Source organism: Bufo gargarizans, chromosome 2, assembly GCF_014858855.1.
Source record: "Bufo gargarizans isolate SCDJY-AF-19 chromosome 2, ASM1485885v1, whole genome shotgun sequence".
Classification (NCBI taxonomy): domain Eukaryota; kingdom Metazoa; phylum Chordata; class Amphibia; order Anura; family Bufonidae; genus Bufo; species Bufo gargarizans.
In genome coordinates, this window is record NC_058081.1 from 66,229,188 (window position 1) to 66,251,843 (window position 22,656).

Sequence of the window (22,656 nt, forward strand, 5' to 3'; positions counted from 1 at the left end):
CTGTATAACGTGTGCATGTGTGTAATTGTATGTCTATACGTGCACCATATAGCGTCGTGCACAAAGTCTATTCTTGCAGTGCTTTATTTTGCATTTAACCCTTGTGACTCTCTATCTATATACCGAATATATATATATATAGCGTGTGATCGAAGTGTATAGAGAAGCCTGGGACTCGCTGCTGTGTCCCAGGGTTTTGTGCCGGAGGGGGGAAGGGCGCACCCATTCAAATGCAAACTACTTGAATTGAAATGAGGGTCTTGCCTGAGTCCTGACACTTGTGAATAGGGGATGGCGTACGCAGGGATTTGTATCTGGGGCCATACAGACCTGTCACACACACACACATGGATCTCGGCGGTGATATAGGAGCAGGGATATCTCGGTATATGACGGTGTGGGAAGCAAATAGGAGGCTCAGGCAGCATCTGGCTTTTTCTGCATAATTAATACCTCTAGGACCAGGGAATACAATGCAAGATGAGATGCATGGTGTCTGGAAGTTAACCCTGAACCTCTAGGAATAGGGTAAGAGTCTTCAGTGGGCGACAGCTCTTCCGAATGAGGAGGAATACTCAGCCTAGAGCCAGATCGGCGGTCTTCGTTCCGGTATATAACCCTATCTCCTCTCCCTGCAGGCTGAATCACAATGGACTCCTCAACCAGCGGGAAATCCAAGGGGGGAACCCCGACTAGGCCTCTAACTTCTAGACCCTCTTTGTCTAGAAGCACAAAAACTGGAGGCTCCACTCCGTCTCCCAAAGTGGCCACAGAGATCCCCCGCCCGGCTTCTTCAAGGGGTGGAGGTAAGTTACTGAAATGCAATAAGCGATCAAATACGATAAATTGTAATTAGAAAATAGATCAAAAGTAAAAAAAAAAAGTTTTTATTTTATTTATGACAAATGATCATTCACTGTGAGGTCCATTGAACGTTACGTCCTTAATAACGCTCACGTCAATGGAGCTCAACTGCTATACTAGACACAAACCATGGTCAGAGGGTGGCGCTGTTTTTCTCATTTTGTACAACCTGAGTGATCTAGCAATAGGGATACAAGGATTGAGATGTGCAGCGGCCCCAGGAGAGGATAGGAGTGGTAGTAGCAATTATATCAGCAGTAGTTGCTCCTCTCTCTGTATCTCCCCCGGGGCCATGTAGCCATGTAGTTATCGGAAGGTTGCACCTTTTCTTCCTTTTGGGGGCAGTTCCTGGCTTTGGGGTTCTCCTGCCTGGTGGTGGTATGGGGTGCCCTTGAGAGTGACAATCTCTAAGGCTACTTTCACATCCGCGGTTTTGTTTTCCGCTTTTGAAAACCGGAGCAAAACGGTTCAGTTTGATTTAATGCACCAGGATGCATCCGTTCCGTTCAGATGTGGTTGTATTAAATCGAAACGGAACAAACCGGATCTGGCATTAAAATCCTTGTAAGTGAATGGGTGACGTAAGTAAAGTAAAAAAAAAAATGCAATGATATAAAAGAACAGCAGTGGTATAAGGCAGGGGCGTAGCTATAGGGGAAGCAGCTGCTTTGGGGCCTGAACTCAGAAGGGGTCCACCCAGGAGGAGGAGTAAAAGATTTTATTATCAGGGCACCCTCAACAGTATTACACAATACATTATATACAGTGACATGACGTATAGTATATACGTGTAGGAAACTGACGTAGGGGCTGCTGAGCCTGGTCTGAGAGAGCGATCTTGAGGGGGTTGCGAAGAAGTTGCTGGGGAAGTGGGGGACCATTCAAAAATTTTCTGTGGGGCCCAGTCATTTCTAGTTACGCTGCTGGCTACAGGGTAAATGTTATGTTGTTGCACTATGGGAATTTGATGGACACATTCATCACCTTTTATTTAATTAGTTAACACTATAACATCCTTCACACTCCTGTATTACAGCTTCATACAGCCTTTAGAAACTTCTATTAGGCTCTTCAGTACCTCCATAAGCCTTTGATATCATACCGAGGCTTTCTATCATGTTCCACCAGATGCCGTATATACTCAGGCGTTCTCATCTAGAATCATAACGTCTAGAGGAGGATATGTTCTTACTATGGTGACAGGCAGGATACGGTAGTACATAAGGTGCCGATTTGCCTCTTTACCAACTCGGCTATGTGCATGGTGCCTTCAACTGAGTTGACCGAGACAATTTGGACCTAGTTTTAAGCTACTTATTTTTCCACTCATTTTAGACAGTCAAAAATTAAGATTTAGACCATTTTCTTCAATGTGTCAGCACCTTTTTGTGGTATGGAAGAGTGTGACAGATGCCGGCCAAAGGCTGATATCTGTTTTCTCAGTTCTTCAGGTCCAGTCATTGTTGGAAAGTTGTTTCAGTGGACATGTGCCAATGGTTGTGAGCTCATCAACATTCACGGCTTCTACTCAGTTCCTGGAACAAGGCAGTCATTGATCTGTACATTGTGGGCATCAAAATGACACATTTTCCCTACATGTAGTTCACTATATAGCTGGTGAATATCACTAGTGAATGGCCAGATCTGTACTTTGAGGACAATGTAGTGTCTAGTGCCAAATCTGTATTATGGTGTACTTGGGAGGAACATTCCAAAAATGTCCCCTACTTGGGCTTAGAGATAAGGACTTAAAAGGGTTATCCAAGACTATTAAATGTCCCCCATATGCCCGGGTCCCTCACAATGAATATACTTACTTGGCTCCCCGCGCCGCTCCTGGTCCCCGCACCGCCGCTGACGCTTCTCCCCATGCAGGGATGAAAACATCCGGTGCCAAGGGGGAGTAGCCAATGGCAGGCGGTGATGGGGACGAGCCTCCCTAGCTTCACCCGCGATGCTAGGGAGGCTCGTCCCCATCTGCCATTGGCTGCTCCCCCTGACAATAAATGTTTTCATCCACAGACAGGGAGAAGTAGCAGCGGCGGTCCGTTGACCAGGAGTGGCGCAGGAGCGGGTAGCCAGGTAAGTACAGACGTGGACAAAATTGTTGGTACCCTTTGGTCAATGAAAGAAAAAGTCACAATGGTCACAGAAATAACTTTAATCTGACAAAAGTAATAATAAATTAAAATTCTATAAATGTTAACCAATGAAAGTCAGACATTGTTTTTCAACCATGCTTCAACAGAATTATGTAAAAAAATAAACTCATGAAACAGGCATGGACAAAAATGATGGTACCCCTAGAAAACACAGAACATAATGTGACCAAAGGGACATGTTAATTCAAGGTGTGTCCACTAATTAGCATCACAGGTGTCTACAACCTTGTAATCAGCCATTGGGCCTATATATATGGCTCCAGGTAATCACTGTGTTGTTTGGTGATATGGTGTGTACCACACTCGACATGGACCAGAGGAAGCAAAGGAAAGAGCTGTCTCAAGAGATCAGAAAGAAAATTATAGACAAGCATGTTAAAGGTAAAGGCTATAAGACCATCTCCAAGCAACTAGATGTTCCTGTGAGTACAGTTGCACATATTATTCATAAGTTTAAGATCCATGGGACTGTAGCCAACCTCCCTGGACGTGGCCGCAGGAGGAAAATTGATGACAAATCTAAGAGACGGATAATCCGAATGGTAACAAAAGAGCCTAGAAAGACTTCTAAAGAGATTCAAGGTGAACTTCATGCTCAAGGAACATCAGTGTCAGATCGCACCATCCGTCGTTGTTTGAGCCAAAGTGGACTACATGGGAGACGACCAAGGAGGACACCATTGTTGAAAACGAATCATAAAAAAGCAAGACTGGAATATGCCAAACTACATGTTGACAAGCCACAAAGCTTCTGGGAGAATGTCCTGTGGACAGATGAGACAAAAATCGAAGTTTTTGCCAAGGCACATCAGCTGTATGTTCACAGACGAAAAAATGAAGCATATCAAGAAAAGAACACTGTCCCTACTGTGAAACATGGAGGAGGCTCTGTTATGTTCTGGGGCTGCTTTGCTGCGTCTGGCACAGGGTGTCTTGAATCTGTGCAGGGTACAATGAAATCTCAAGACTATCAAGGAATTCTAGAGAGAAATGTACTAGCCAGTGTCAGAAAGCTTGGTCTCAGTCGCAGGTCATGGGTCTTGCAACAGGACAATGACCCAAAACACACCGCTAAAAACACCCAAGAATGGCTAAGAGGAAAAAATTGGACTATTCTAAAGTGGCCTTCTATGAGCCCTGACCTCAATCCTATTGAGCATCTTTGGAAGGAGCTGAAACATGCAGTCTGGAAAAGGCACCCTTCAAACCGGACACAACTGGAGCAGTTTGCTCATGAGGAGTGGGCCAAAATACCTGCTGAGAGGTGCAGATGTCTCATTGACAGTTACAGGAAGCGTTTGATTGCAGTGATTGCCTCAAAAGGTTGCGCAACAAAATATTAAGTTAGGGGTACCATCATTTTTGTCCATGCCTGTTTCATGAGTTTATTTTTTTACATAATTCTGTTGAAGCATGGTTGAAAAACAATGTCTGACTTTCATTGGTTAACATTTATAGAATTTTAATTTATTATTACTTTTGTCAGATTAAAGTTATTTCTGTGACCATTGTGACTTTTTCTTTCATTGACCAAAGGGTACCAACAATTTTGTCCACGTCTGTATATTCATTGTGAGGGGTTCAGGCATATGGGGGACATTTAATAGTCTTGGATAACCCCTTTAAGGCTGTATTAGACAGTCCGATTTTGCAGGTAATTGTTGGGAGGGAAGCGTTCCTTTCCGGCAATTGCCTGCTTCCTAGCGGAGGAGACCGCTGCTATTACACGCAGCGATCTCCTCCACAGCATCGTTATGCCATCGCTTGTCCCCATGCTGTCCAGCAGATTGTGATTTGACACTACGATCTGCCACCAGCAAATAATACTTTTTAAACCTGTGAAAAGATTTGGATTGCCCCATGAATGAGCGTTTGCTCTTTCATCGTGTAATTGGCGGCAGTATTACACTGCCAGATCATCACTAATGTTCTTTAGCGATGATTGGCCCGGCATTTGCCTGGTGTGATACAGGCATTAAAGGAGGGTCTCACTAGAGCAAAAGCCAAATTATCCATAAGTGCCCATTGTGTGGTCCCAGTCTCTCCTCTACATATCCTGCCCTGTGCCCCTCACCCATTTGCTGTCCGTCCGACTATGGGACAGCGCATGCACAGTACTCTCCAGTCCATATCCTTCGACTTCACTGATGAAGGTGCATAACTGGGATGTCACTGAGCCTGATGGACATAAGGTGGTGAGTACTGCGCATCTGCAGTCCCACAGTCGCACACTCCATACACGAGATTTCAGTGCCACTAAGTTTTTGCGGCTTGGATGCGGACCCATTCACTTCAATGGGGCCGCAAAAGATGCGTGTGTTGTTCGCATCCGTTGCTCCGTTTCATAGACCCGCTAAAAAAATATAACATGTCCTATTCTTGTCCGTTTTGCGGACAAGAATAGGCATTTCTACAATGGGCCGCCCGTTCCACGTAAGGCACACGGGCGGCTTCCATTTTTTGCGGCCTGCAAAAAATGGAACGGTCGTGTGCATGAGGCCTAAGAGTGACATCAAGACAAAGGGGGAAGCAGAAGACAAGGAAGGTGGAGGAGAGACTGACCACACGTGGAGATGACGACTCTGACAGTCTCCCGTTTTAATATACATTAGATGACTGTTGGCGATCCAAACTGCCTCCTGACCTCAGTATATCCGCTCCTTCACTCCCCTAGGATATAAGGCCGTGGGTTTTACCTGTATTTTTAGAATAAACCCCAAATTTAGGTAAGGTCCCCCTCGTCATCTCCAGAGCTCTACAAAATGTGGACACCACCATACAGCTCTCCCTATCTCATCTTCCTGAATCCCTATGAGTGTGACATGAGGGAAGAAGGAAACAGGGGTTAACTTCAGTCCCAGCTGAATTTCCAGGTTTTTAGTGGAATTAGCATTTGCATTGTAAATGAAGGAAGTGGATCGTTCAGACGTCAGGCTAATTGGAGGAAGCGGTCTGCCAGAAACACTGGACGTCAGGAATAACAGATAATGGGACCTTGTTGACACTGGTTGTCGCTGAGGTATCTGCCCGATCTTAAACGTCACATCCTCAGTGAGGGCAGCAAAAAAGTAGTGACAGACATGGTGAAATCAGCGGTCTGCCACTTACCTGCTTAAGTAACGCTGCTGCGGAGTACTTACAGTTTAAAGGGGTATTCCGGTTAGATTAAGTTGGATGGGAGATAACTATTAGATCAGTGGGGTCCTATCGCTGAGAACAGGGGCCTCGTTCCCCCTGCAGCCCCCCTGAAATGACCGGAGCGGCTGGTTGCAGGGCGCTCCATTTATTTCTATGGGAGTTTCAGAGATAGTCGAGGACAGCGCTCACCTATCTCCGGAATTCCCATAAAAATGAATTGATGCGGCCACATGCATGCCTTTCATTTCAGGAAGGGGGGAGTACGGGGCTCCCGTTCTCATGGTCAGTTGGGGTCCAAGTTGTAGGACCTCCATCGATCTTAAATTTATGCCTTATCCTGTGGATAGGGGGTTGCTTAATCTAATCGGAATACCCCTTTAATCCTGGCAGGGTGCGCTGGAGAAGAGTCCGGCTTATTCGTGAGTTCTCCCTCTCCCTGCCTCCCTGCTCTGAAGGAGATAATTAAGCAGAGAACTGTCAGTCATTAGCAGGTGGGCATTGAGAACTCATGAATATGCCCGACTCTTCTCCGTTGGGTGCTGCCTGGATTAAAACACTTGGGGACACATTTATTATGTGATTTACACCCCAATAGTGGCATTAAAAAGATGCAGATTTTGTCGTACTTCATATTTGTGGCAAAATCTGTGACTCTTGCCCATTCATGCCACTTTTCATAAGTGGCAAGAAATAAGGGCATGGCAGGGGCAGGGAGGGGGCATCGCAGCAGGCCTGGCACGTTTAGCCAGAAAACTGGTATGAATAAAGAGAGAAGCTAGGAGGCTGCTGTAGACTGTCGCATGGCCTTCTGTAGGATGAGACAAATCTATGAGAGGTGCTTGCCTCAACTAGATCACATCCTCCGTCAGAATATAGACCGGCGACAATAAAGGCAGTCTTGATAAATTTCTCCCTTGGTTCTTGGCGGTGACTTAACTTTAAAAGGTAAATGAAAGAACAATGATTTCAGCATGTCTGACACTACTTTATGCTGCCCTCAGTGACAGGTTCCCTTTAAAGGGGTTTTCTGGGAGTACAATAATAATGAGCTATCCTCAAGATAGGTCATCAGTATCTGATCGGTGGGAGTACCACTCCAAGCATCCCTACAGATCAGCTGTTTGAAGAGGCCGTGGTGGTCTGTTGTACGCTGCGCCATCTTCCTAGGCCAGTGACATCAAGTTCATCTGGCCTATGTGCAGCTTAGTCCCTGCAATACCAAGCACGGCCACTATACAATGTAGGGCGCTGTGCTTGATAATCTGTAAGGAGGCCACAGCGTCCTCTTCAAACAGCTAACCGGTGGTCAGACCCCCACCGGTCTGATATTGATAACCTATCCTGAAAAACCTCTTTAAGACCCCCCCCATACACATTAGAGCACTGATGGCCGGCTCCATCTGATATACAATCTAATGTGTATGGAGAGTCCCTGATTCTGCCCTGACAGATGAAGCCGTGGGTGACGAGGATCTGATGCATTGAATTTCATCATGTTGTTCTCCTGGGACATCAACCACTGCCAGAAGTGTCTGGCAGCCACTATCCTCATTAAAAGCACATACACACTTGGCTGAACTGAGCGCGGATGGCTATGAGGGAGTCCAGAGAGATAGCTGTCGCAGGTGTACGGGCACCTGTAGACCCCACTCTATAAGGTTCCCCACTTGGTCCTAAATTGGATTGGCCAGAAATATCCAGCCACGTCATGACTAAAGTATGCAGTTTGATGCACGTAAGGCTACTTTTACACTGGCAGTAACCTTTTCCGGCAGGCTGTTCCGGTGGGGAAACAGCCTGCCAGATCCGTGCTACCGCAAGTCCACCATGCCGCCAGAAGTGCGCTCTGGCCCCATTCACTATAATAGGGGCGGGCCGGAGGTCCGGCCGCAGCACAGAAAACATGCCGAGAGGCGGCCGGACAAAAACTTTAACATGCTGCGGCTTGTTTGCCGTGCTGTGGTCGGACCTCCGGCCTGCCACTATTATAGTGAATGGGGCCAGAGCGCACTTCCGGCCGCATGGTGGACTTGCGGTAGCACGGATCTGGCAGGCTGTTCCCCTACCAAGACAGCCTACCAGAAAAGGCTACCGCCAGTGTGAAAGTAGCCTAATTCTGTAGCATGGTGGACTTGCGGTAGCACAGACTTGGCAGGCTATTCCCCCACCGGAAAAGGCTACCACAAGTGTGAAAGTAGCCTAAGAAGGGGAGCAACCACTGGCTGATCACTCCTTTCTGTTCACCATGTAGGTCAAGACTACTGATCTACGCAGGTCATACTCAAGTCAAATGGATTGTCTCTTTGATTATCAGAAATGCTCTGCAACCCATGGCCCACAGTGGTTGCATCGGAGTTGTACATGGCTATCACGGGTTAAATGTAGCATAATTAGTGAATTAATGTTATGCTACCTCTTAGTAGTCTGAGGTGGAGGACGTCAGTCTAGCTAGACCAGATCTCTGCAATACAGTGTGTTTCTTACCGTCATTAAACTGTACAAGGCTCGTAGGAGCAATGAGTACTTGACAACCCGAACAATATACAATTACAATTAATCAGCTCCCTTTATCTTCTTGCTGCACTCTGGTATTAGAGCGTCTACCACTGATGGTCTTCTGGACCCTCTATCATCTGATTAGACTGTGCCAGCTCCTGAATGATGGCCTAATACAGGAACCTAGCTCCTAAACCTTGTAATAACCCCATTATATATCATCACGGTCATGAAATGTTATTACGCCTGAAATATCTATGAGCAGGAACCTTTGGATCCTAATTCAGATGTAACATTTCATTACAGTAAGCAGCTGAAGAATCTCATGTATTATGTCCTCTGAAATACCGGGGAGTTTCGTCATGTACTGCCGTTCCGCAAATAGATAGAACATGTCCTATCTTTTTGCAGAATGGCCGGATCGCGGACCCATTAAAGTGAATGGGTCCGCGTTCCGCTGTGGCTGCCCCACGGATCAGCACCCCCGCCGATCAGCTTTATGAAGAGAAGGCATGTGCTGTCTCCCTTCTCTCTTCGGGCTTGCCATAGACATAGCAGCAGTGAGCAGAAAGAGAGACAAGAGACGGCACGCGCTCCTGCCTTCCCTTCCTACAGCTGATAAGCGGGGGTGCTGGGTGTCAGATATCGATGACCTATCGTGAGGATCGGTCATCAATATTAAAAGCCCTGAAAAACCCTCTAAGGCTCCATGTGGTCCACAAATCATGCATATGGATTTGCGGACCCATTGTGAATTGCAGACAGTGTCTATCTTTTTGAAGAACAGATGTGGAAATTACAGATAAATTTTAGAACATGTTCTATAATTGTCCACAAAATGTGCACCGAGGACCCGTTGAAGTTAACGGGTCCTCATCTTTTGGTCAGAGTGGTTACAAAGAGCGTCTCTCACTCTGGAGGACCTGGTTTGAATGGGCAGCATGCAATGCTTAATTTCCCCTGTGGTGGCGCTATAGGGAAATGAAAACTTCCTGCCAGGTTTCTCCGCTCCATGGCGTCCTTCAGAGATACACATTTAACACGTACATTTTTTATATGTTAAACGTAAGACAGAAACGGCATGTGAACCCAGCCTAAGGCCCCTTTCACACGAGCGAGTTTTCAGCACTGGTGCGGGACATGAACGCATAGCACCCGCACTAAATCCTGACCCATTCATTTCAATGGGTCTGTGTATGTGAGCATCAGCTCTGCGTTGTGTGCATGTTCTATATTCTGCGTTTTTCACGCAGCCCTGGCCCTATAGAAGTGAATGGGGCTTCAGTGAAAAACGGATTGCACTCGAGCAGAAAAAACTGAACTACTGAACGGAATAGCAGACAAAACTGACTGAACTTGCTTGCAAAATGGTGCAAGTTTCACTGAACGCACCCTGAGCCAATCCGTATCGCTAGTGGGAAAGAGGCCTAAGAAGTAGGGACTGTCCAAAGTGTTGAAAGCAGCAAATGGGAGGGAAAAAAGGATCCGATTGCTGAATTTCAACATGCCGGATCCTTCTGATCTCAGCCATATGGTGCCTACATATGACACCATATTACGGAGATATTGTACAGGTGCTGTATAGCGGCTCTATCCCACTTAGAGCTTGTATGGCCCCACGGACACGAGCCTAGCGTTTAATAGTGTCGGCACCATAGAAACAAACGTACTGTTCAGCACTGAAAATGTCATTTCTATCCCATGTTATGGGGTAGCCGTGAAGTCTTGGCATCATAAAAATCTAAAACTTTGGGACACAGGAGGAGTCAATGTCACAAGGTGTTAAAATTGCATCAGCGGCTGCTATTCCCGTCCCTGTGAAGCCTTATTACGGTTGTAATATCTTATTACAATTCACTGCTCCTCATTTCCATAGAATCCTTGTAATATTTGGTTAATCCTCCGGACCCCTGACAATTCAACTCCGGAAAATCTACGCCCCCTGAATAATGCATGGCCTCTGTAACATCTTATTAATGTAGCACGCGCGTCTCATCGCACGTTCCGTGGCTTCCTATTACAGATTATTGATCTGCATTGTGGAGAAGTGCTTGAAACGTAGATTTACTCTCGTTATTGACCCACTTACCTTAAAATAATGAATTAATAAAAAAGTGTCCATCCTGTGACTGCCGCCGATCGATTTTAAAATTGATTGTTAACCCTTTCCCAACACAGCCATTTAGTTTTTTTTTCGTTTTCATTTTTTAAACCTCACCTTAAAAGAGCAAAACTTTTTAATTTTCCATTTAGCCAAATGAGGGGTAATTTTTTTTTTTTTTTTTTTTGTGTGATAAAAAATTGTACTTTCTAATGCCACCATTTAATTTTCCATAGAATGGCAAGCTGTGAAAATAAATTACCGGTATTATTGGGGTGGAATTGGGGGAAAAAAACCTGATGGTGTCATAGTTTTACGGGTTTTGTTTTTACAGCATTTATTGTGTGGTGAAAATAACACATTACTTGTATTCTGCAGGTCAGAACGAGTACAATGGTACTAAATATATATATACGTTTTGTGTTTTAATGCTGTAAAAGAAAAATTTAAAAACTCAGAAAAAAAGTTTTCCTTTGCATCCTCCTATTCCGACACCATAACTTTTTATATTTCTGTCTACAGAGCTGTGAGGGCTCTTTTTTTTTTTGCGGGCTGTTCTGTTGTTTTGTTATTGCTACCATTTTGGAGTATGTATGACTTCTGATAATTTTTTATTTAAAAGTAGGCAAAGTGAAAAAAAAATTCAGTTTGGCCACTTTGGCTTTTTTTTACTTGCATATTTTTTAAGTTCTGGCATCTTCAAACACAGCCATACCCCTTATCATTATTTTCATTGCTTATTTTTTATGCAATTTATGGAAAAGGGTACTTTAACATGCTATTACCATAGACTGTAATGGCAGGGCTAAAAAGACCTGGAAGTCTTCAAAAGTCCCCAAGCTACCATAGCAATCAAACGATTCCTCGTTGCAGAGGGCAGTTTAGCCACCAGAAGCAGTCTGCTCCCAGTAAATGACCCCCTCAGATGCCATGGTACATGGCATCAAAGGAACTAAATGTCCACGATCGGAGTTGTCTCTGATAACAGACACTGCTGGTGGGTGCCTGCAGTGTGTCCATTTAGATCCTGCGTGGGCACCATCTTTACACACTCGATATCTGCTGTATATGTATGGCAGATGAAGGGAAGGGGTTAATGGCAATGTGGTTTTGCATCTAAAAGTGCTGCCATTAGAGGTTTATTCATTAATGGGACTGTATCCTCAGACCAATCCGACAACTGCAAAGATTGTTTGGTATGGACTTACTGTGGTTTTTCCTTAGGGTGCGCTCACATCCACCATGGTTGCACTAGATTAAAAACCATTGACTGCAGCATCTACCACAGTGCAGCACAATATACCGCCCCAGCAAAACCAGATACCACAGTGCAGCACAATATACCGCCACAGCAGAACCAGATACCACAGTGCAGCACAATATACCGCCCCAGCAAAACCAGATACCACAGTGCAGCACAATATACCGCCCCAGCAGAACCAGATACCACAGTGCAGCACAATATACCGCCACAGCAGAACCAGATACCACAGTGCAGCACAATATACCGTCCCAGCAAAACCAGATACCACAGTGCAGCACAATATACCGCCCCAGCAAAACCAGATACCACAGTGCAGCACAATATACCGCCACAGCAGAACCAGATACCACAGTGCAGCACAATATACCGCCACAGCAGAACCAGATACCACAGTGCAGCACAATATACCGTCCCAGCAAAACCAGATACCACAGTGCAGCACAATATACCGCCACAGCAGAACCAGATACCACAGTGCAGCACAATATACCGCCCCAGCAGAACCAGATACCACAGTGCAGCACAATATACCGCCCCAGCAAAACCAGATACCACAGTGCAGCACAATATACCGCCCCAGCAGAACCAGATACCACAGTGCAGCACAATATACCGCCCCAGCAAAACCAGATACCACAGTGCAGCACAATATACCGCCCCAGCAGAACCAGATACCACAGTGCAGCACAATATACCGCCACAGCAGAACCAGATACCACAGTGCAGCACAATATACTGCCACAGCAGAACTAGGTACCACAGTGCAGCACAATATACTGCCCCAGCAGAACTAGGTACCACAGTGCTGCACAATATACTGTCTCCTTAACCACAGTATTCAGCTCTATCACCGTCCTGAGGACAGTAATACAGTTGAGTTCAGGAGGGAACTTGCATCCGTTGGCCAAGTGAATCAGATCATTATGTACTGGGCCACCATCCTTGAGGAGGCCTCTGGTGGCCCCCTGGGCACACCACATTTTGCATCCTGTTGAAAGAACTAGAAAAAAGGTCCCCCCAAAAAAACAGGATGACTACCCTGTTGCCACTGACTTCTGTGGTACACAATATCCGCTCTATCGGTGCCCTGTTGCATCCTGTTTTTATGGTAAATTTACCCAACAGAAAATAAACAGCACCTTTCAACAGGATGCAAAACTGTGGTGTGAATCTAGCCATATTTGCATGAATTTCCCAGAACGGGACAGCCTCCTCAGTATGATCAAATTCCTGTAATAAACCCCCTTTTATCCAGAGCCTCCTTCTTTCATTTCTAAAAGCAACAGTCCCTGTCCTGATCCTCAGCGGGGGTTTCATTCTTATAATTGGTCGCTGTTTTTTATCTGAATCGTTCTGTAACACTTATCATTGTGTCTTGAACAGGACCTGTGTCTAAGCCGACACTGACTAAGGCGACTACAGCAGTAAAGGAAGCAAATGCTGCAAAGAGCAACGCCGTCAGGTAAGATCCTCCCTGAATTGATGGTCGGCGGTCTACGTCTTATGCTCTGGGATGCCGTGTCTAGCTGGTTGTAACAGTGTCCTTTGGGGTGGGATTGGTCCTCCACGTTGGATAATCTCATTTTGTTCCCTGGCAATAAACATTGCACAGGGTATGCCACTCCTGGGACCCCAGTAATCAGCTGAGGATCTCTGCAGCAAGTGGTCCATTTTCCTGCAGCGCCACCACAGGGGAGAAAAAGTATTTCACAGCTTTTATTAAGGAGCATCTGTCAGCAGTTTTGTACCTATGACACTGGCTGACCTGCTACATGTGCACTTGGCAGCTGAAGGCATCTGTGTTGGTCCCATGTTCATATGTGCTTGCGCTGCTGAGAAAAATGTTTTATAATAGGCAAATGAGCCTCTAGAAGCAACGGAGATGTTACCTTTATACACAGAGGCTCTGCTCTCTCTGCAACTGCTGTGCCTTCTCCCTTTTGAATGACAGGGCCAGGCAGTAAAAGCGTCATCATATCTGGCCCTGTCCATCAAAGTGCAGCGGTGTGGTAGTTGAAGAGTGAGCAGAGCCTCTAGGTGTAATGGCAACGCCCCCGTTGCTCCTAGAGACTCATTTGCATATATTAAAACATCATTTTTCTCAGTATTTCGGGCACCAACACAGATGCCTTCAGCTGCCAAGCGCACATGTAACAGGTCAGCCAGTTTCATAGGTACAAAACTGCTGACAGATGCCCTTTAAAATCAGCAGGCTGTCCATGTAACACACAGATGTGCTAGGTCCTCCAGAGTTTCTTGACGCTCTCTTATAGATTAGTGTCATTTTCTGATGGAGAATATTTGAATAACAACCCCTTTACCTGAACAGTAAACCTAGACATTGATGATGCAACCTTGCCCACAGTTTCGTCATCCTGCAGATTTCTCTGCTCATACAACAAGCAGTCTTCTAGAAATCCCACAAGGAATTTAGGAGAATTTGTATCTTCTTGATTACTTGCATTTTCAGTTGGCAGATGGCTGGGGGTCTGCCTGCCCCGTTACCACAGATGGAACAGTGGGGGAGGGCTCCTGCCACAGCCAGTTGCCTGACAAACAGATTTCTCACAACTTTATTGCAGCGCAAGACAGGATATTATCACAAAAAAAAGGGCATCACACAGGCGGAGAAGGGGATAGATCGGTAGGCCCATCTCTATTTTCTACGCCTGTTTTAGGGGTAGAAAATTGTCAAAATTTAAGCCAGCAATGGAGCGGTCTTACATTTAGACTAGCAGTAGATGCGCCAAAGTTATGTAGACACCTGTGCCTCTTCATAACTTCAGCGGATCCACCGCCAGCGCAGGGGTTATTATGATGGGCGTCTAAAACGCTGGTTTTAATAAATGACCCCCATAGTATTTTAGAACAGGTCATGCAACTTGCATAACATAGCGGAGAGATGGCATCTTGGTATTCTGTTTTTAGTATATTATTCCTAATATTGCAAGTTTCACCGTCTGGTTATCACGACATGATCCTTAGAGCCGCCATTACGGTTTACTGATGATATTCTACAGTATTAAAAAAGTCCATATGACAAAAGTGACCTCTACTCTCCAAATATACCCTATACGTGATACAAATGATATCGTTGGTATCTACATATCATTTTTGGAATTACATAGATGACATCACTACAATGAACCTTATATGAACATTTTAGCTATGTATATACTTGATGAGCACATACCACTATATATATATATATATATATATATATATATATACACACACACAGTATTATATATGTGTTTTCTGTGTTACAGGACTGTAGCTGCTTCACCCATCAAATCCAAAACAGTCACACATAGAGGTAAGTGGGTATAAACGGCAGAGGTTCTGCCTAATCGTCCAATGTCAAAGGTGTCAATTTGGAAAATTGGCACATATAGTCCTTTTTCCTATTGATTCAAATGGGCCGAGAATGGGGTGTAATCAATCATCTCTGTACATCTGGATTCTACACCCCAGAACCACATCTCAAAGCTTGCTACAGTCTCACAGTTACCGTGCTTCTTCAGAAGCAGGATTTGGGCTGGTACTATTTCTGCTTACAGAAAGCGCCTGAATTGGCGAGAGGTATATATTCCGTACATGCAGGGGCATGCACAGATCTCATAGGGCCCCAGAGCAAAACTTCCTACAAACCCCCCCCCTGTCAACAGTTTCCCAGTATATGTGCATCAACCAACACAAAACACAACTGCTTAGATTCCTGACAAATCTACTTTTTTTTTTATAAAGTGGAAGAAATAGTTAAAGGGAACCTGTCACCGGGATTTGATGTATAGAGCTCAGGACATAGGTTGCTAGATGGCCGCTAGCACATCCGCAATATCTAGTCCCCATAGCTCTGTGTGCTTTTATTGTGGGGAAAAAAGTGATTTGATTCATATGCAAATTACCGAGATGTGTCCTGTACGTGAGATAAGTCCAGCGTGAAGGAGCCCAGCACCGCCCCGCATCCTCAGAATCTCCTCCTTGCTCCCCGACGTCAGAAAGCCAGAGCGCCGTAATCTCGCGATGCGCGAGCTAGCGCATGGTCCTCATAGTGTTCCTTCCCTGTGCTGGCATCAGCCTCAGGGAAGGAACAGCGCATGCACTAGCTCGCGCATCGCAGGATTACGGCGTTCTAGCTGTCTGACGTCGGGGAGCAAGGAGGAGATTCTGAGGATGCAGGGCGGTGCTGGGCCCCTTCATGCTGGACTCATCTCACGTACAGGACACATCTCAGGGTAATTTGCATATGGATCAAATCGTTTTTTTTTCCACAATAAAAGCACACAGAGCTATGTGGACTGGGTATTGCGGATGTGCTAGTGGCCATATAGCAACCCATGTCCTCAGCTCTATACATCAAATCCCGGTGACAGGTTCCCTTTAAATAAAAATTGCAATAAAAAAGTCGCCCTTACCCACTTTATTTGACCAAACAACTGTCATAAATATATAACTAAATCTCCTACTTCCAGTCACAGATTAGGGAAGTAGGAGCTCAGTGCATAAGAAATGTATACAGTAACCATTGATATGAATGGAAGCTGAAAATAATTTCTTTGAGTTTCCCCCAGTGGTTACCGCCAAAACAGGCTGTGAATCCATGTCTGAAACAGGAAAAGCAGTTCAGCATTGGGCTCAGTGGAGTAACTAGAAATGACTGGGCCCCACAGCCAGCAACTTCTATACAACTGCCTCTTTCCATGCAAACTCCTCCTGTGGCAAGTCCTGGTCACTCTCTCAGACAGCGTTCTGTCCGTTTTCTACACGTGCATATATACAGTATGTTATGTCACTGTATATGTCATTGTATAATACTGTTGGGGGGAACCCTGACAATAAACTCTTTCAGTCCTCCTCCCTGGCGGACCCCTTCTGAGTTCGGGCCCCATAGCAGCCGCTTCTCCTATAACTGCGCCCCTGGCTGGTCCCCTTTTCTCTCGGTCTCCATAGCAGTTGTGTGATCTGCCTCCATGGCAGGTACGCCATTGTGCAAAAGCCCTTATTGTGTGATAACAGCAGGTCTCACCCTACGATATGCGGAATCGAGGGGCAGTAGTGCTTGCTGGAGTCACTGCCGTACTAAAACTCATCCACATCGCTGTTTTTGGTGCTGAAAATTCTTCCCATTCACATAAATGGACTGACCTGCTGTACCAGACACACACAGATGTCTCTGTGTCAGGTACTATACTGACTAGAGAAGCCTCAGTGCCTTTCCGGTCTGAGCGCTAATTAGACATATATACAGCCACTTTAACCAACTATTATTTTAGAAAATTCTATGCAAGTTGTCTCTTACTGTTTTTTATTAATTAAAATGTAATTCAGAGTTAACATTGACACAGAAAATTCATAAGTCACCTAGCCCCAAACATTTCCTTGCAAGTCAGATAAAAATGTAATTGATTTCTTTATAGATCCAGCATCTGCAATGAAACCATCAGCCAAGCAAACAACTCGCCCTCAGAATGGAGAGAAAGGCGCTCAACAGACGGCATCTCCATTAGTCATAAAAAAAGAAGCAGCCAAGAAAAATGCTGAGGGACCCCAGCTTGATAAACCTAAATCTGGACAGGAACGAGGGAACACTACACCTTCAAAACAGAACGCAACTGTTAAAAGGGAAGTGGGCAAACCTCCAGAACATGGATCAGTGCCAAAAGATAAGACAGTGTGCCTTCGACCAGAAAGTAGTACATCTGTGCCATCCAAGCCACTAGCCACAGCATCGAGCCCATCTAAAACTTTGAAAGCAAACTCTCTGTCTCATAAGCCAAAACAGATTGTGCCTCCACCAGAAAAGCCTGTTAATAACACATCATTATCAACAAAGGCAGCCAAAAGCCCAGTGGCAGCTACTAGATCAAGTGTCATAACTTCAACAGCAGCGAAACCCATTAGAACAACATCACCATTGGTTAAGGCTCCTAGGCCTACACCAGCTTCAATCAAACCAGTAACAAAAACTCCAACATCGCCTGTTAAACCAGTGAATACACCATCTGTTCCACCTAAGCTACGCAATGCTACGCCTGCAAAACCACCAGGGAACACTGTGTCTTCTTCTAACCAGGGTAAAGTAGGCAAGCGATTATCAACCACAACAAAAGCGACGTCTGTATCCGCTAAACAGGTAAACAATTTACCTACAGCAATCAAATCAGTAAAGTCATCTGTCCTGGCTCATAAATCAGTAAAGGAGTGTGCTGAAGCCACACCAGTAGTGAATCAAGTCAGTCCAATTCTCACATCTGAGTCTCAACAAATCATTAATTCTGAAGTGGAGAATGTAGACATAGACAAAAATGATAACATAGCTGTATTGGAGAAGCCTCAAGAACCAGTGATTGTAGCAGAGGAAGTAGTAGTTATAACTGTCAATAATGATACAGAAAATGCCATGTTAGACAATGCAAAGATTGGTGGAGGTCTATTAAAAGAGTCTGCGCTGCCTTTGGAAACAAATGAATCGATATCACCGGCTGAGGAAATTTCAGTAGAAACAAATTCACAGGATGAAGAGACTCAGATCTTAGTATCATTGGACCAAGGAGTAAAATCTCCCACAAAACAAGTTACACCTTTAGAGGAAGAGTTTAGTCCTTCAGTTGAAGATGAACCAAGCTCTGAATCTTCAATTGTATCAGCAGAACATGTTCAGGAGCAACCAAATGTCCCCAGTGAACATTTAGCAGAAACTTTAATGTCTCCTCTAGAAGAAACATATTGTACCATGGAGGCAAGCAAACCTTTTGAGACCCAACAAAATGTTCCTATCGAAGATTTACCAAACGAACTCAGGTCTCCTCTTGAGCTAGCCATACCATCTGCAGGGCCAGACAAAGCTTTGGAAGTAGAAAGTACAAAAGAGCTGAAAGAAGACACAACATCTTCAGAACAACCAGTTAATAACATAAGTGATGGGGTTCATATTTCAATCAAAACATTAGATGATGATGATACTGCATCTCCCATTAAACCCTCAAATGAGACAGTAGAACCTGTAATAGAAGAAACTAGATATTTAGATGAGGAACACATTGTTTATATGGATAGAGGAACCCATTCAAATCAATCAGAGAGAATGCCAATAAAACCCTTAGATGAAGACACATTTACAGCAGATGGTGTTGAACCATTAGAAGATGTAGTGACATCTTCTTTAGAGCAAGTCACACCTTTAGAAGAAGAAGCTGTATTGTCAGAAGATGAGCTAGAACCTGTAGAACATAAAAGTGCACTGTTGGAGGAAGAATATAAAAATTCGCCAAATACTTTAGATCAACTAGAAGTATCTCCTTTAGATCCAGAGAACCCATTAGAACTACTTACATCTTCGACTGAGGAATTAACACCTTCAGAAGAACTGGAGCTTTTAAAGGATGAAAAACAAACATTACAGGAAAGAATATCATCCTCACAACATCTAGATATGACAGAAACAGAGGACAAAATGGACATAGCCAAGCCAACAGAGATAGGAGCCATTTCAATGGATCCATTCATATGTTCAAAGGAAGAAATCAACACTTCAGTGAAACACTTTGGAGAGACTATAATAAACACAGAGTCAAAAACATCTTTGGAGAAAAAAATACATTTGAATGAAATACTACAATCTTCATATGAAGTAGTTAAACATTCAGAGGAAGGAATTACTTCATCATTGGATTTATTACAGTCTTCAGTTGGGAAAGCTAGATCTTTAGAAGAAGGAGCTGAAACATTACAGTCTTCAGCTGCCGAAGGCAGTTCTTACCAAGAGGACGCAGTGTTATCAGTAGAACCCTTACAATATTCAATTCAAGAAGTCAAACTTTTAGAGAAGGTACCCTTGTCATCAGTGGAACCACTACAGTCTCTAGGTGAAGTACTCCAATCTCCACAAGAAGACAAAATATTTTTAATGGAAGCACTGCAGGTTTCCGTTGGAGACATCAGATCTTCAGAAGAAGAACCAATGTTATTGGTAGAACCCTTACAGACTTCAGTTAAAGAAGTCAAGCTCTCAGAGAAAGAACCCTTGTCAGTTGAATTTTTCCACTCTTTAGTTGACGCAAACCAGTCTTCACAAGAACATCCAATGTCAGAAGAATTACAACAGCCTGCAGTTGAAGAAGTCAAATCTTCTCAGGTGGACCGAATGTTGTCAAAAGAACCACCATGTTCTTCAGGGGAAGCAGACAGAAATGTGGGTGGAGAACATACATCATCACTGGTATTGCTACAGTCTTCATTAGAACCCCTGGATCCTTTGGCAGAAAACTTACTTTGTTCAATTGACCCACTAACACAAACCAAAGAATCTATAACTTCACTGAAAGAAGCAACAACATTAGAAGGGTCACAATCACCAGTACAATTGCAAGACCTAAGTCAAAATGTGCCATTAGAAAACACTAAAGACGTGCAAGATGAACTTATAGAAGAAGAAGGCGATGCTTCTTTAGAAAAGAAAGGAGAAGAAGTCCTATTAATGGAACAGCAAGGACATGTAATAGAGGAGGGTAATTCAATAATAGAAACATTACAGTATGAAGCAAAAATGCTTGGTTCTTCCACCGCAGAATCATCAGAGAATGTGGAGCAAACAAACAAAGCTGCAAACATACATCCAGAGGACTTTCATGAGAATATTCCAGTTGGGTCAAAGCTGTTTGAAGAACCATTAATAATGATGCATGAGCCTGACCACGGACCAGCAAAGCATAGAATTGCAGCTGAAAAACAGCTAGACTCAGCATATGTGGAGGTCGAGGATATAAGTAATCCAATAAAAGTAGATCAGTCTGTCCAGGAATCTGTACTGCTCCCAGAGGAACCATTAGCATCCAGAGATGAGTTTAAAACTATTTCTGTGGAAGCAGTTGACTACCCAGAGAAACCAATAAAATCTTCATTAGAACAGGTCAAATGTGCAGATTATGATGAAGAGGCTACAAAACCATCAATACATGAATTAATGGATTATCGTGAGTATCTTATCACATCTCCAGAAAAATCATTGGACACAGTTATGTTTTCAACATCAAGAGATTTGGATGCATTTTCCTCAGAGACAGTGGATATCTACAGTATTGAATCAGCTTTACCAAATTACCAAGAAAATTTGGGAAAATTGGAACCAGCTAAGCCGTTGACATCAGAGGACTATGCATCTGAGACCTTGGTTGAACAACACGTGAATAAGCCATTAGTTTCAGATCTAGAAAAATCAATAGATTCAGATTTCTATGTAACTATGGATACAACAGAGCATGTTAGGAACCTTTCCACAAACCAATTCATAGGCAAGGATATAGAAGAAATCAAGCCCTCAACCACAGAAGTAGTCTGTGTTTCAGAAGAACCAATTTTATTTACAGATGAAGAATCTTTGGAACCATTAGACAAGAGTACTGATGTTCTCGAGCAATACAATCCTATAGAAATTCTAGAACAAACTAAACCTGTTGAGGCAAAACCTGCCACAGAAGTAAGCTTTTCAGATGAATCTACCAGCATTTCACATACTGAGACTTCATCTCCAGAACATACGTTCTCTCCAGCCTCAAATACTATCTCAGTGCTGCCAACACAGCAGAATGTTGAGGTTAGCAAAACAAGTGATTTACATCCATTGCAGAATGAACATCCCTCCGATCACCCACAGGACACGGAAAGGGAATCATGGGTGCTAGTAAAGATGGATGAGTTATCAGATTTTAAGGAAGAGCCTGAAGAGAGACCACTGAGGCCTGCAAGTCTAAATCAAGAGGCTGAGGTGCAGGATGAACAAAAGGCAGAGGAAGAGCAGATGGAAAGGGCTTCAGTCTGCAGTACCTTGAGTGATCCCCAACTGGCAGCAAAAAGTAGTAGCGAGACAAGTACTCCCGAAGAGCTGAGAACCTATGAAGATTCTAGTTCTGGGGTGGAGTCCCACTCAGATGATGCTGCTACATCCCCACAAACTACACTCACACCTGACCCAGATTTGGGTATTCATATGGGACAAGAAGAAGGAACAGAAACTCCAGCTGGTACACCAGCTTCAAACAACAAGAGGGTACCGCCTCCACTGCAGATTGTAGACATTGAGGGGCAGTCTCAAAGTACTTCTCCGTGTGGTATCTTTGAGTCTGCAGATAATGAACAAATTGTACGGAAAAAGGAAGTGACGACTTCTAGCGAATCAAGAGAACATGATTATGAGGAGACACCAAAAGAAAGAGGAGCCCAAAGAGGTAATGATGACTGACTGTGTAGTGCTTGGAGTAAGACACCATAATTTTCTGAAAAACAGGGAGTAATTTAGAGCCACCCACTAGTTAGTGCAGGAGATAATGGACCATACCATGCTGAGACATTGACACAGGGGTGTGACCATCCGGTGATGTAACACTGAACAATACACATCATTAGACACATCACTTCATCTATCACCTTTTTCTTCGACATTTTCTCACACCCCTTCCCTACCCCAGTATGTTTTGCCTTCTCCATTAGATCCGTGTTTTTTTTTTTTTTTTTACAAATCTTATAATAAACATGGATTTATTTTGTACAACTGGTGACCCCTGTTTTTATTTAAGCATGTGTCATATGTGTTCTTTATTCAACGTAATTAGTTAAGGTCATTCTTCAACTTG

General features: G+C 44.1%; 1 protein-coding gene across 2 annotated transcripts in view; it reads left to right on the forward strand.

The window, feature by feature from the left end:
- LOC122927345 (mucin-17-like) overlaps nucleotides 1-22,295 on the forward strand; it is a 35,039-nt gene extending 12,744 nt beyond the window's left edge. For both annotated transcript variants that reach the window (XM_044279100.1, XM_044279101.1), the window contains exons 2-5: nucleotides 639-806; nucleotides 13,409-13,487; nucleotides 15,295-15,341; nucleotides 17,446-22,295. In XM_044279100.1, the coding sequence (XP_044135035.1) occupies nucleotides 650-806; nucleotides 13,409-13,487; nucleotides 15,295-15,341; nucleotides 17,446-22,265 (5,103 nt within the window). In that variant the 5' untranslated portion in view covers nucleotides 639-649 and the 3' untranslated portion in view covers nucleotides 22,266-22,295. The remainder of the gene's footprint in view (nucleotides 1-638; nucleotides 807-13,408; nucleotides 13,488-15,294; nucleotides 15,342-17,445) is intronic.
- Nucleotides 22,296-22,656: the final 361 nt, after the last annotated feature.